This window comes from Typopeltis vanoorti, chromosome 12, assembly GCF_054136105.1.
Source record: "Typopeltis vanoorti isolate ZY-2024b chromosome 12, IOZ_Tvanoo_1.0, whole genome shotgun sequence".
Classification (NCBI taxonomy): Eukaryota; Metazoa; Arthropoda; class Arachnida; order Uropygi; family Thelyphonidae; genus Typopeltis; species Typopeltis vanoorti.
The window spans coordinates 34592089-34608182 of NC_143560.1; the positions used below are offsets into that span (position 1 = coordinate 34592089).

At 38.2% G+C, this 16094-nt stretch overlaps 1 protein-coding gene across 2 annotated transcripts in view; it reads right to left on the bottom strand.

The window, feature by feature from the left end:
* The window catches only part of LOC150100682 (uncharacterized), a 31922-nt gene that overhangs the window by 3371 nt on the left and 12457 nt on the right, over positions 1 to 16094 (bottom strand). For both annotated transcript variants that reach the window (XM_090401431.1, XM_090401432.1), the window contains exons 2-3: positions 11385 to 12345; positions 9174 to 9233 (exon numbers count right to left, since the gene is read on the bottom strand). In XM_090401431.1, coding sequence (XP_090257557.1) covers positions 9174 to 9233; positions 11385 to 12345 — 1021 coding nt within the window. The remainder of the gene's footprint in view (positions 1 to 9173; positions 9234 to 11384; positions 12346 to 16094) is intronic.

Sequence of the window (16094 nt, forward strand, 5' to 3'; positions counted from 1 at the left end):
ACCTACTGTTTCCGGAATACAAATCACATGTTGTGTGACTTCCGGGAAGTAGGTGTTTTTGATCTTCAATCCGATACGAATTGGTTTAAATATCACCTTATCCTCGTATTGTATTCAATTAATTAAACCGTTTTCCTAATGCGTATTTACTAGGATTGAATTTGAGATTTAAACTGCGCAGTATTCCTGTGAAACCTACGAAATTTCAGATAGTAAAAACTGCAGCTTGGAGCCAATCTTTTCCATAATCTCTTGAAGAAATGTGATTGGTTAAAAGCTCTCAGTGGGCGGGGCTATTAACAAAGCAAATGTGCTTGAACACAGAACGGGTAATGTCTTAACCACCATGGGGTGGAAGGCAATTTGGTATTGCGTCCTCCAAAGGAATAAACAACGCACTCTTCAACCCTAAGGTGTACACTTTAGCGCCCTCTAGGGATCAAAGTGGACCGCCTCTTGCGTTCTTATTGATCACTGAAGGTTGCTGTGGACTCAGAATATCCAGATGGCCAAATCAGCGGGTGGGCCCCCGTCGTAAAACCTGATACGAGATGCTTCTTGAACTTTAAAGATTTTATGGGTCGTTTCCGTAGATGTGGGGGGAGGGGAAAAACACAGAGATGGGAGGTTAGCCACGTATGTAAACTTGCATTTCAATCTCGGGGCGAAAATGTCATTCTCATCCCGAAAAACCTTTGTCCCAGCTGGACTTGTCTTTTGGCAAGAACAAAGTTCTCCTCGTCCGGTCTTGTCTCCGAAGATTTACAGCCTTCCGTCCTTTAAGATCGGCGTAAGACTCAGATACGACACAGTCAGGAAATGGTAACAAAAGATTTCGGCAATAAACCTAGAAAAGTGTAAAAGACTAACACAGTGTGAAGTGGCTGCCAGTTGTTCCCAGTGTGTCAGTGCAATTTTAGATTTTTATCTCTTCATCTGTGGAGTACAGCGTTCACCTGAGACTGGACTGTCGCAATTAAATGTCACGAGAGATTGATAACGCTTGGGACACTTTGGGTTTATGTGAGAGAGCTGTTTGTATTACTTTAGATTTCCCACTAGTGCTGGGAAAGACGTGAAAGAGAAATCTATAAAATGATCAATAAATCCGAATTCCCATGAACAGTATTAGCCCAACAAGGGCTAGAAGCAAACAAAATAAATGCCTTCGGAATATTCTTTCTGACATTTACTACAAAAAAAGTACATATACATAATCTTAAGAATATAAATATAAATAAATAAATATATATATATATATATATATATATATATATATCATATCATATCAGCACGTTATGCAATTTTCTTCTTATCTAAGCATGTCAACAATAATAAAAAAAGGTTTCTGTGCTATATAACTATTATAATCCATTAATCTTTGAAAAGTAGCAATTTATTATAATTGTTTAAAATATTTTAATCTTTGCAGTATAATTTTATATATTTTTTCTTTTACAGATCTACAAAATGACACCGAACTGCTAGTTTATTAGTTCTTACTGTTTAGGCATATTTCACTCATCTCTTCTCTTTTGATTTATGTTTTATTTTATAATTCTTATTAACCTGTGAATGTTATAAAGGAATTAAAAAAATAAATAAATATCCGATGAAAAATTTCCGTGTTGAAGTATTTTCTTCTTTATTCTTTTGTCTTCCACTCCACAAACATCACCGAACACAATTGGTCAATAGGTAGCGCTTCCTACTTCAACCCAACTGCATTTAATATCTCATACAGCAGCTGAATTTTTTATTTTATTTTTATGGCTGACCTTTTGTCAAACCTTTTCATAGAAAAGTTGCCTTTCGTGCAATAACGCGCTGCTAATTGCTGTTACAGAATCACGCTACCAAATCACCTTTCTGCCTTTTTTATCTGTAAAAAAAAAAAAAAGTCAGCAGCATTGGTTTCCACGCCTGGATCCTTATGTGTCTTGAATGCACCTCACGTTTCCATGGTAACATGAAGTCACGACCGATGTGTTTGAGATAGTGCCCTTGTGTTTGTGGATCTTGAGATAGCTTATATACACGTCTTGGAGCCAGTTCACCTTGGCAACAGCTTCCTTTTCAATGAAGAGAAAATTCTTGAAGTGACTACTTCGTATGAATGTTTACAACTCTGCCGTACACGTAAGCGCGTGCACATCGCACACACTCAGTTTTGTATACCCCCCCCCCCTTCAAACATTCAATTTTTTTTCTCTAATTTTCAACCAGTGTTCTCCCGTTTGGTTATTTTTGGTTCATATTTTTCTCTCTAATTTTTTTTATTATTATGTTTTATTTTATAATTCTTATTTCTCTCGTCTCTTTCTCCATACAAATTTTTTGTTGCATTCAATTGCCATGGAGGCTGTAGTTATGATTGGTTGGATCAGTGCCAACTACGTCGTGAGGTACATAACGGTGTATTACTTCAGTTTGTTTCATATGTTCCTGCACACACACGGAAGCCATTTTTATTCTAGACAATATATCGAAGCTTTCAGCTCTTTTGTGGCACCCATGCGTCGTGCTGCATTCACCATATCCCGATTCTTTCATTAGTATGGAAAGAGATCTAATGATTCCAGATGATGACTGGGATTTTGGATTACTCAATGTGTTTAGAGTAAAATAACGGGGGTTGATCAAAGTTCAATCTTAAACAATATAGTATTCTATAAATTACAGATACCAAGAGATATACTTGGTTTAATCCTTTATCCAAGTGTAAACATATACATTCATCAGAAGGATCACTACCCATAAGTGATACCCACAAGGTACAGGGCTGAAGTAATGCAGTAGTCATATATTCATATACAAGTTATGAAAAGGTGTAACAACTTATTATTAAAATACTCTGGATTAATAAAGATGTTGGAAGTTATTTAAATTAATTTTACTATTAATTAAAGATATCAAGAAATTATATATTTGATTTAATCTTTTATCCAAATGTAAGCAAACAAGTTTGCGCCTGAACTATTTTCAATAATTGAAAATAGAAAATAGATCAAAATTGAAAATAGTTCAGGCGCAGACTTGTTTGCTTACACTTAGACAAACGATTAAACCAAGTATATAATTTCTTGATATCTTTAATTTATAGTATAATCAAGTGGACAAACTTCCACAATATAGTATTCTCCAGAAGTGATACACTAGTTGCGTCGGTTGCTTAATATACAAAAAATATTTTAACGTTTAGACAGAATTGAAACGAAATATGCAAAAATAACAGAATATAACATTCATTTTCTTCAGCTTATGTATTCCGATCAAGTGACGAGCATCTTTCCGACTACGCCACTCGCTTGCAAAGAAAAGACAGAAGCTCCCCCCCCTCCCCCCTTGTTTTGCTAATGCCATGTGTGGTTGTTTGTTGCAGCGTAAGGGAGGAATATATAAAAACTGTCCAATAAGTGCAGCTGCTGGCATCTGATCTCAAACATCCCGAATGGCCTAGTCGAAAGACCTTGAAACTGATTAACGTTGGATTCTCAACACAGAAAAATAAACCAGGAATGCAGAGAAACGTCAGCCTGGTTCCTTCAATCAAATATGATTAATGATGGCTCAAAGAAGCCGCTATGATAGGAAAGTTGATGGGTTAAGAGTGACCTCGTCAGCCTGATGGAGGTTACGGACTGGAAGCTGTGTAGTAAAATGTAAAATAGAAAAAAAAAATACATTTTTTTTTTTTTTTTTTTTTTTTGGAGATTCAAATTCTCGATGTGTATTTATAAAGAGGAGCTTAGCTTATGTTTTTACACCGAGGAATTTAACATTTAATTAATGTAATAATCTTTGAATATTTTTCTTACGTCCGGAAGTCTTTAGTTGACACTTAAAAACGAGTTGGATCAGCAGAAAGTGTTTCTCTCCCTTATTGTTAAAAAGATTAATCGGAACAAGGTCTATTGCAATATGAAGTTAATGATAAAGAATCATTGCTTGTTTATGTTCGGATGATAGAGGAAGTAAAACATGGAGCACATGTTTGGGACAGGACAATCAATTAAAAACACTTTTCTTCCCATAAGGACTGGCTTAAAGGGGCGAAGCAAGAATGCTTTCCATCTTCCCCGTTATCTGTAGGGATAATAATATGTTATTTGTTATTGAGCTGTTAAAGCCCTGATCATGGCAGGAGGGTAACAGCAATAGCTGAGCCTCAGTGAGAACTTCATTGGCTACAGCATTGCCATATTTAAAGGTAAAGCCGTCTCTAAAAATTCGGACGATCCCTAGGCCACTCAATCGTGGGCGAAAGACCGTCCATCTCAGCGTTGGCTCCACCCACGCACCCCCACCCAACAGAACCGCTCATATTTCGAAGAAAAGCATTCACCGACAAAGCCCCTCAGCGGGCCGTGGTGGAGAACACTTTCTCCGGAGACTCAAATTGCTCCCTTAAGGCAAAAACCTTAAGAGAGCGAACTCAAACTCTCGAATCTCTACGCCCCAGGGGATAACAGCAACAGCCGAGCCTCAGCTAAACTTCATTGGTACAGCATTGCCATCCATTACCCTCCAAGGGTATTAATCACCACATCTCACGGTCGATTTCTCTCTACAAAGCAGTTCTTAAAAGAACTGGGAGATGGACTGAGTCCTTGACTCTTTATCCCGTCATCCGAATGAAGAAAATCTGTGTGGATGAGGTGTTATTGAGCTAAAAGGTTCTAGTCATGGCTGGGTAATGGCAATAGCCGAGCCTCAGTTAAAACTTCATTGGCTACAGCATTGTCGTTTGTTTCCCTGGAAGTCCTAAAAAAGGACTTTTTCTGCTTCTCACCTCTACAAAAGTCCTTATCCTTATATAAGGACTGGCTTTAAAGGGGCGAAGCAAGAATGCTTTTCATCTTCCCCGTTATCTGTATAGGACGGTGTAGGGATAAGGTGTTATTGAGCTATTAAAGCTCTGATCATGGCAGGAGGGTAACAGCAATAGCCGAGCCTCAGTTAGAACTTCACTGGCTACAGCATTGCCATCCATTACCCTCCAAGGGTATTGGATTGAGTGAATCAATCACCGCATCTCACGGTCGATTGAATGAATTCCTACAAAACAGTCCTTAGTCCTTATAAGGACTGGCTTAAAGGGGCGAAGCAAGAATGCTTTTCATATTCCCCGTTATCTGTAGAGGACAGTGTAGGATAAGGTGTTATTGAGCTATTAAAGCTCTGATCATGGCAGGAGGGTAACAGCAATAGCCGAGCCTCAGTTAGAACTTCATTGGCTACAGCATTGCCATCCATTACTCTCCAAGGGCAATGAATGAATCAATCACCGCATCTCACGGTCGATTCTGGAACAGTTCTTATATAAGATAAGAACTGGGCGATGGACTGAGTCCTTGACTCTTTATCCCGTCATCTGAATGAAGAAAATCTGTGTGGATTGGGTGTTATTGAGCTAAAAAGCTCTAGTCATGGCTGGGTAACGGCAATATCTGTGTGGATTGGGTGTTATTGAGCTAAAAAGCTCTAGTCATGGCTGGGTAACGGCAATAGCCGAGCCTCAGTTAAAACTTCATTGGTTACAGCATTGCCATTTGTTACCCTGGAAGTCCTAAAAAGGACTTTCTTTTTTTTTTCTGTCGCATCATTCTGGAACAGGCTACAGTTCTGCCATTGTTATAACCAGATTATGTAAGATTTAAAAAAGTAGCTGAGAATTATTTTATTTTTTAAAGGAACGTATGATCTTTTTGGAATGAAAATAATATTAATGTTGTTGTTTTTTCTTTGGACAAAATCTTTCATTTATTTAAATAAGATTGAAATGGTTTAAGAACCGCGAAGAGAAAAAAATTAAAAACAAAAAAGTTATATACTAGGAAGAATGAAATAAATGCATAGGCTCTATATTATCCATTTAAGATATATTCCATCTATGTTCACTAGAAATTTAGGTTTTTCAATATTAACAAAACAGATAAATTAGCCTTAGAACCTACAACTGACAACACACACCGAACTCCTGAGTTCCGTCTGCTGTTAATTCTAATCTTTGCCTTACCGGTTATGCAGAATACATCGAAAACGATAAAAGGTCCTTTTCTCAGTGGAAAATTCTTGAACAAAACTAAAATCCATCATAGATTTCATCCATCGTTCTGCCCAGCTTCCACTTCTTTCATCTCTCCAATTTCAAGTCACGATTTTCATGGACCTTCTCTCTACTTGTACACAAGCGGAGGCTGTTCGCACCAAAGGTTCTCACATTCCAAACGCCTAACGGGTATGTAACCTTTGACCTTGAGGTGACGAATGCTACAGAAAACGCACAATGACACTTTCCCCCTGCTGTGGCAGCTTCCTGCGTTTGTTACCCCCATCGAAGAAGGATGATCAACGCTCTGAAACATCCCTCAGGGGTCCATCAACAACCGACATTCAGTTCTCTCGGAAAGAACTGTTCGACATTAATCCTCCTACAAAGCTGGGCCATGTTTCGGAGGGAGACACGCACGTGCAGAAACCGGGAATAAGAGCGAAGCGCGCATACAACTTGACGCATGCGAAGAAACGAACGCCTACAGAGACAAGGGCAGCCGAAGAGATATGTTAGCCAGACAATTGACACTTGACAGCAGCGGAAAATAGAGGTCAGCGGTGATAAATTTCTCCCTTTTTTTTCATTTGCAAACGATATTTGACCACTGCTATTACAACGGCATTCCTAACACAAGTGAAAGAAATAATTATACATACTGATGAGGTGCAATACGTCGAAACGGCAACCTACGTTTTTTTCCTTTCTGTTCCCCCCCCCCCTCTTGCTTTAATAATATGCATTTCTTTCTCCTCTCCCCCATAAGAAGACGACACTATTCATATTGAACACCCAGTTTTTTTTTTCTTCCGTCTTTTATTATTATTGTGTTATTTTTTTCCCTCCGTTTCAATACATCGACACCACCCCAACTGACTAACATAAGGCAAGCATCTGTACTAGGTCAAAGTTCAAGGCGTCGTCTTTCATCAGGTCGCGCGCGCGCACACAACTTAAAAGAATGGTGAGCCGTACTCACAAAGCGAGAAGCAGGTGTTCCTATGTGAATGGAATGTGACTACAAGGCGCACGCGCGAAGTAAAAAAAAAAAATATATATATATATGAATGAAGGCCAAGATTTGAACGAACGATCTTTTAGGGATACATGGTGGGGAGGGGATGAATTTGGTCTGTGAAATTACACCTTTTAAATAGCTACCTATCGGATAGGAATTGGTGCGGTTCCTTTTGCATCGAAGTACGAAATATAATAAGGTGTTATTGTTACTTATGGGAAGCGACATGTCAAAAGTGTACTGTATAAATTTATCAGTCGCCTGAGAGCAGGGGCGGCTCGTGTATAGGCACTGCAGCACTCCCAATTTTTCTCGCTATATAAATGTTTATTAATTTATTTATATTTGCTTGTAATATTTAATTTTATCATCAACAATCCTATACAATTCTCTTATTTTGTATAAAAAATGATAAAAATCCATCTTGTAGCAGTTAGAAGGGCGAAGCAGCACTGTGTTTTCCACAGTGTCATATTGCTACGCGCGCAAGCATATGCACGTCATAGTGAGATGCGAGCTATTAGCGTAATGCGGCACTGTCTGTCACGCAGTTCCACTGTTGTTTATATGCAGTTTGCGACAGTAGTAGAGGGTTCGTAGTGCTTATCGTGTTTACTGCGTCTTTTTAAATATTTGGACATTACAATTAAAGACGTAACATTTGTTTTAGTTTTTATTGGGGTTATGATGATGGATTTTATTTTTAAGTAATTTTGAATTATACTAAACTGTAATTTTATCGATAATAAACAATATTTTTTCATGTTTAATTAGTTTTAACTTTTACCATAATTTTGATATTTTATCCAAACACGTATACACTGTACTTACAGTCTGTATGTATATTTCGAAAGTTGCAACACCCCCACGATTTCAAGCCACGAGCCACCACTGCCTGAGAGTAAGAAATATCCTATAAACTACAGTATTTAGTTTCATCTTCAAATATATTCACGCTTTAGCTTGCCAAAAAGAGTTCGATCAGTTAATGTGGGTGTCACATGACCAGTGTGAGACACCAACCTGCTTACTGCAGTTGCTTGGGAAAAAAAAAAGTTCTATGTATGATGTATAGAGCAGGGTTTCCAAATTAGCTATCCCTCAGCATGTTCGCAGTACTATTCATGCACTATACAAGCTTGCAGCCTTCCGTTAGTATATGGGATTCACATTTAATAGTTAACAAGCTGACATGAAATTACATGCATTTTTAAATTACAACTAGCAAAATGACCCCATAAATGCAAACGGTTGTGTAATAATGGATAATTATGAACCATGTCCGTATAGGGAAGGTCACATCATTTCACACCACAATGTTCCTATTTTTAATTCTTCTTAAAAAGAAAAAAAAATTGCCTTCCTACAGAAGTGTGCAAGGCCTTCTTCCTCTGCACGAAACTGTAGTGGGATCTAAAAGCACGAGGCGACAGACGCTTACTTCTCCGCGCGAAATGCGTGTCAACCTGACAGGTGGCTACAGACAGCTATTAATAGACTTTTAAGGCCTTTTGTTGGAGAGCGGCCAAATGTGAGTAGAAAGAGACAACGAAGGAGGAAAAAAAGCAAAAGGGGGAGGAAATACACAAAGAGCAAGAGGGGTCAAGGAAATCGTCCGAAGGCAACTTATGTTGTCGACTACTGGTTTCTTTCCCCACCCCCACTGGGTGAGAAATACATGTTTTATTAAAAGCAAAAGGATATGCCATTTACTGGCTTCTCATCTGCCCGCCCCTCTATGGACAGCCGCTCATAATGTTAATAAAGACATCGCGGACAGAATTATGTGTCCATGGAGACCAAACATCTTTCTTTCTTTGTAAAGATCGCCATATGCGACAGGCTTATGATGGATCTCGCCATGACGGTTGACAATTTTGTTTGGAATCATGTAATAATACGAACTTTTAAGTTAAAATTGATCGATGCTTTTTAGAATTTTCAACCATCTAGGATATTAAGGAATAAATTCCTTTCTGTGTTCTTCCTTATTTTCCCTATCCAGATTAAAGATAAAAATACTTCGCTAATAAACTCAAAAAAAAAAAACAGTTCAGGATGCACATAAATATAATACAGAAATGGAGTCACATGACTTACCTGTATGTATTCGTTGGTGGGCTTTTAGGTGGGAACTCTTTGTATAGACCTTTGCACAACCTGTGAGGAAATGAAAATCGGGTTACTTCCCACACCAAAATATAAAATGTTTTCAAACTTATGAAATTAAAACAAGTCCTTATAATGCAGTTCATAAAGCTGTTGGATTATAAATATTGCTCTCTTAGCAGACACTTGTTAGCATCAGCAGTATTTTGCAATATTACAACTACAACAGGTAGTAATTATAATTTTTTGGCAATGTCTAAATGAACATCCCTAATCCAATCTAAGTCATCATTTAGACACAAGTACACTGACACCACTTATATGTACACCCGCTGTCCAAAAAGAAACCGAACTTTTCGAGAAAATAGAAAAATAGTAGCGCCACCTGTTGTATCTCTTTGTTGTCGAAAGCGGCTGCCTTCATTAGTGTTGTGTCAACTGTTTATGACATTTGTTTCATTAGAAGCCGAGTTATAGTGCCAAGAGTGACTGTGTGTTTTGACGAACGGTCGGTCGTCACGATATTTATGCCGTACGCGACGAATTCTCGCTAACAATCGCTTCAAAACTTCGAGATAAAACTCACCATTGATCGTTTGGGCAGGCGGAGCGAATTCTTTGTGGATAATGCCCTTGGAATCGTAGAAACAAATCAGCATTGTCTTTACTTTTGACTTCTCCGAGCGACTTTTTTTCGGATGCTCCTCTTCTGGTGGTCTCCACTCAACACTCTGGCGCTTTGTTTCGGGTTCAAACTCAAAACACCACGTTTCGTCACCAGTAACGATCGTTTCAAGGAAGTTTGAGTCCTTACGAGCGGTTTTAAAAGGACTTTATTAAAACGAGCGGTTTTAATGATGTCATTGCAGTGTTCAATTCGATACATTTTTTGGTCGTCGGTCAACTTGTGGGGAACAAATCGCGAATTCAATTTACGAAGGCCCAAACTCTCGGTCAAAATGTTGTGCACAGTTGATTTTGGAATCCCCAATTCATCTTCAATCAATCTCCCGGACGATTTCGGGTTTTCTTTGATGAAATCACACCCACACACACAATCACACAAGTTTTGGATGTTAACTTCGCTCAGTCCAGTATTTGGACGGCCCGGCTTTTCGTCGTCTTCAAGCGTCTCACGACCACTCTTTAAAATCACTTAAACCACTCGTAAACTTGAGTAAGAAATAAGCATTCATCACTATGCTTTTTTTAAGCATTTGATGCGTTTCGGTAAAACTTTTACCAAGTTTAACACAAAAGTCAATCTCAGCTCTGCTTGAAACTCGTTTTCCGTTCGTCAAAACCCACTGTCACTCTTGACACTATAACTCGGCTTCTAATGAAACATGTGTCATAAACCGTTGATTAATGAAGGTTGCCGCTTTCGACAACAAAAAGATACAACAGGTGGCGCCACTAGTTTTTTCTATTTTCTAAAAGTTCGATTTCTCTTTGGACAGAGGGTATATTTCTGGTTTTATTATTTAAAAAAAAATAATACATTTATTATAACATATAGTAGTTTTCTATAAAAACCAATGTGGGATAAGCTGGTTTAAAAAGAAAAATAATACAAATATTAATTTTCTTTTCACATTTTGCTAGAAGATGACAGTAGAAGACGACTATGTTGAATATTATATACATTACGATTCTACCTCCAGTGGGCATATCACTGCTGTTCGTTTTTAGAAAAGTTTTATAAAAAACGAAACAATTTTTTTTTATTAAAAATATATTCAGAGGTCGAATGGTTTGTGAACAGGTTAAACATAAATTTACGGTCTTTCCATATGCGAAGTTTCAAGGACACCTTCGCAAAGCATACCTTTGGAATGTTGGTCTGCCTTGACAGAATCTTAAGTGGTTTGCAAGGATGGCAAGTCGCTTTTATAGTTTAAACGCAGAATCACGCTGATTCTGCGTGAGTTTTGTTTGTACGCGCATGTGCATAGTTATTAATATTAAACACGATACCCTATCAGTTTTCTATGTTATTTTCAACCTTTTGGAGCATCTTTGCAACAACCTATCTTGGAATGGAGTTCTGCCATGTCACAGTCCTCTTCTGTATAAAAGTATTCAAACGAGTTAATTCTTTTCCTTTGTGATTATTTGTTAATTAACAAATAATCACAAAGCAGAGAAAGATTTTAAGAATAAAAAAAAACAACAACAGGATAACATTGGGATCAAGCTTACCTGGAAAATCACAATGATGGATACGACGTTTCTCTAGCTCGGGGTTGTTCCGACGATTATACTTGATAGAGAGATGGACATCCGTCAGTAGTGTTGACGGCATCGTCCCTCCAGCTGTAGATATGATGGGATAAGGGGGTGGCGGAGTGGTCCGACTTACCGAGAAAGTTTCGGTGGACGGACTTCCCGGCTCGGAGTTTGGTGGGGTCGGAGGCATATACACACGGGACATGGCGAACTGGGGTCCCATGGTGGTGAAGGTGAGCGCTTGTAGAGAGCACGTGACGGGGACAGGAGTGACCACTGGAATTTCAGGGAGCGATGGTACACTGGAGTGTGGTGGTGGCACTTCCGAAACCAGATCCGCGAGGGTGATGCTGGTAGGGTTTTCGATTTTCAGAGAAACTCTTCCACCGCTATCTCCCAGCATGAGTTGCGGGCTGCTCATGGCACTTCCACTGAACGAACATGGCGGTAAGCTGCCTGGCTCGGTCTTGACGACAGCGGCTAGGTCAAGCGTGTCACCATCCAGTTTGCAGATGGACGCCGTGATGTCTTCCCACAGTCCGGACAACGAAGGTGTTTTGCTCTCGGAAAACGTGGACGAGTTGGAAACGGGAGCGACGGGCTTGACGAACACATCGTCGTCACTCTTGGGATGAGGGGCACAAGTCAGAGTCCCAACCGTCGAGACTCCATTCCGAGTTTGGTCCCGAGTCCTGGCACAATTGAAAAAGTTGTGAGGGTTCGTCGTCCGATTCGAGGGCGACGGAATCGTAGCCACCAAAGGAAAGGAAGAACTGAGGGTGGTCGTGTGGCCGGTGCTTCCGGGTTCGGTCTGCAACTCGAAGAACTCGTCCACCTGTGAGGCACTTTCCCGACGGGGTTTCTGGAGACCGTCGGCGAAGTGACCCCACTCATTGCGGCCTAGGTAAGCGTCCAGTTCGTGGTTGGTGTGCAACTGAAACGAAAGAAAAACACCGTGAGAACACGTCGTCAGTCAGCAGAAAATCATTTAATCTGCTTGTTTATGTGACACACAATTGAGAATTAATCTCCAGCTAGAAGGAAATGCCCGCGTATCTAGGCCAAAATACTCCGCAGTGTTTCTCGGCCAGCGAGTCGCGAAAAAGCAAGAAACTCTCGATAAAAGTAAATAAAATTATCTCCTTGAAGTGGCTTGACATTAAAACCAGAACTACATTGATTAAACCATATTTAGTTTATGCAGAAGTCTCTTGTTTATGGCCAAGCATAAGACTCGCTTTATAATACCGATGCAATAAAGATTTATATAAAATAAATAGATAATATCTAGAATAAAAATTAAAATTCTTTATACAAAAAGAGTGATTAGTTAAAAATTATTAGAATTAATTCATAGAGTTAATTTAAAATAAAATATTTATATATGTAAAGAATTTTCTTTTCTTGCACCTTTTTTATTATTCAATCGTGTTAATACTTGAAACAAATTTATCTTTTCAATTCAATAAAATAATTTTGTTATTATGTCAATCACTGTAGTACATAAGAATGTAAATTTTATACGCACTGAAAATTTCAACTCAGTTTTCATTTCTAAGTATTCTTTTACTAGACGTTAACAGAATTATCTATCTATCTATCTATATCTATATAACAGAATTATATCTATCTATATCTATATCTATATAACAGAATTATCTATATATGCCAAAAAATTGGCCTTTTAACTAGTCATTCTTTTGTATAACGAATTTCAATTTTTATTCTAGATATTTTCTATTTATTTTATATAAATCTTTATTGCATCGGTATTATAAAAAGAGTTCTATGCTTGGCCATAGGACTCTTTAGGACAAGAGACTTCTGCATAAACTAAATATGGTTTAATCAATGCAGTTCTAGTTTTAATGTCAAGCCACTTCAAGGAGATGATTTTATTTATATTTATGGCCAAGCATAGGACTCTTTTTATAATACCGATGCAATAAAGATTTATATAAAATAAATAGAAAATACCTAGAATAAAAATTAAAATTCTTTATACAAAAAGAATGACTGGTTAAAAATTATCAGAATTAATTTATAAAGTTAATTTAGAATAAAATATTTATATATGTAGATAATTTTTTTTACACCTTTTTTATTATTCAATCATATTAATACTATAAGCAAATTTTTCTTTTCAATAAAACTGCACATAATAATGTAAATTTTGCACGCTCTGAAGATTTAAAGTCAGCTTTCATTTCTAGGTATTCTTTTACTAGATGTTAACAGATTTATCTACGGTGCGCGCACGAATTCTCGCTGACGCTCTCACAAAGCAAAGCAAACATACCCCAAAGCCACCACTACGTGTAATCTGAATTTATTCTAATATCACTTGAGAGAATATACACACACACACAAAATGAATTATTCAGAAGAGCAGGTTTCATTCCTCGCAAATACTCTTCAAATTCTTCTCCTTCCCCCCCGCCTGTAACAGGGGATATATATTTCTTACCGTGGGTATCAGGTGCATTCAGAGAGTCAATTTACATCTTCTTCCTGCGAAGCGCCATTTCTATTTGCATATATTTACATAAAAAGAATACATTGATTGTACACTCGTGTGCCAAGCGAAATCCACTGGATTGTCATTGCTATGTTCGTTTCTATAAGAACATTTCTGTACGTTTGAAACATAACAAAACTAAATTAATTATTGGTATTGCAATTAAGGAATGTTATCCTACATGTTTTTTTTTAACCAGAGGCTGCTAAGTCATACGCAACACAACCAATGAAAATCGTCCGTAAAAAAAAAAAAAAAAATTAGCCCATAATTAAGTAGATGGTAAAGACTGGTCTGACAGGTTACAAGGAAGAACAAATAACTGACCTACTTCAAGACGTTTGTCTTTTTGTATCTAGAGCGAAAATGCTGCACGTACATTCAAATCTACTCTTCGCTCGCCAATCTCCAATGAAAACTATCGTTGCTGGAGTTTTTTTTTTTTTTTTTACGCTCTGTGATTCTTGCAAAATAGCTCGTGCGTTCCTGCCGACACTGATGACATACTCGCCTGACATTTTCCAGTCGGGCTTCTCACGATTGTAATTGTTCGCGTTCGTTCAAGAAAAGGGACCGAAACGTGACACCGAAGGGAGAATTATACACTCCATGTCACTTTCTCTTCTCGGTAAGAGAGAGAGAAAGGGGATTTTTTTTTTTTTTCAGGGACCGGAAGTAGCGTTCCCCCCCCCCCCCAACAACAGAAAGAGAACCAAGTTGCTCACTCTCTATTTCAATCCGTAGTCTACCTCACCCCTCCGTACTATTTAAAAAAAAAAAAAAAAAAAAAGAAAAAGAAAGAATAGGGGAGGGGGGGGGTGTCATGTCGGGAGAGAAAGAAATGAGTTCGAAAGGGTGTCCTGGGAAATCTAGCAACCTTTTAGTATCATCAGAGACATTCTGTGTTTCAGCGACCAGAACGGCGAACTGGGGGAGGGGGGGGGGGGGAAGATGCTTTTAGTAAGTCGGCCAACAATAGTCCCTAGCTGGTCTATTGCGAGAACTATGTTCCCATTGCTCCCAAGACAAAGCAATCATAACAATAAAAAAAAGCAGCCCCAACTGCTATACCGTATGCCATGACTATATAAAAGGCAGTCACTTCAAACTATACCCCTTTGCCCGGGTTCTCTCTTTCGTTCTCACTACAAAGACTAGAGGGGGTTAATCGTTGGATAACAAAGTCGAACGCCAAGATATCCCTTAGTCAGGGCTGTAAAGGCATTTCATATGCTTTTTCGTTCATTGAGTTCACTGGTTTGAATATCCTAGTGACCCCTAACGATGAATGAGTCTCAAAGAGAATTTATAGACATTAGGACAGAAATTGAAGTATATATTTTACGCTCCAAGTATCCTGGTTTGCTGTAAGTCACTGCAAGAGAAAGAATACCGTAGAGAATAGAAGGGGGGGGGGAGTCCATAACCTGTTTTCTGGTAGTATGGATAGAAGGATATACAAAAGTCGAACTTTTTATCAACATACGCGGTCTGAAAAGGCATTTTGATTTTTAAAATAATAAAAGTTTTTCTGTATTTTTTTTTTTTTTCAGAATAAGAAAAATACGCCTGTATTATGTGTGCTGATGAATAAAATATTTTATTCTGTCTTATAAAATGTTGATCGAACTTATTGATAGTTACAATTATAAAGATAATTCTTGCTCCCTCGATTTGGAAAAGACCCCTAAGTTCTATTTTCGTCAAAGATGCAGGTGGTAGGGTTCCTCCCCCCTCTGGGAACTCCATTTTGTTATATAGTTCATAAAACAGTAGAAAACACGTTTTGAAGAGAAAGGGAGCAGTTCTTAAGATGTCCGATGAGAAGGAGCCTGGATTTTATATTATAACTTGACAAGAACTCATTATTATTATTCGTCAAGCATAACACTTAATTTGGGTATATCTCCTGAGCAACAAACTGGAACTGGTTCAAAGCTTACGCCCTCAGAACTGGATAAATCCTCGCTCTCTCATCCCTGTATAACAACCCATCAATTACCAGTTAATTTATGCTTTGAACTAGGAGGAGAATGCAGTGTCTATCAATTCCGTGTTTTCTCCGGGTAGAATAAATCTTTTCCCCTCCGCATGAGACTGGCCAACTCATCTTCATCTGAAAATTCTTATATAAGTTCTCTTCCTACATGGGATTAGAACTCAGG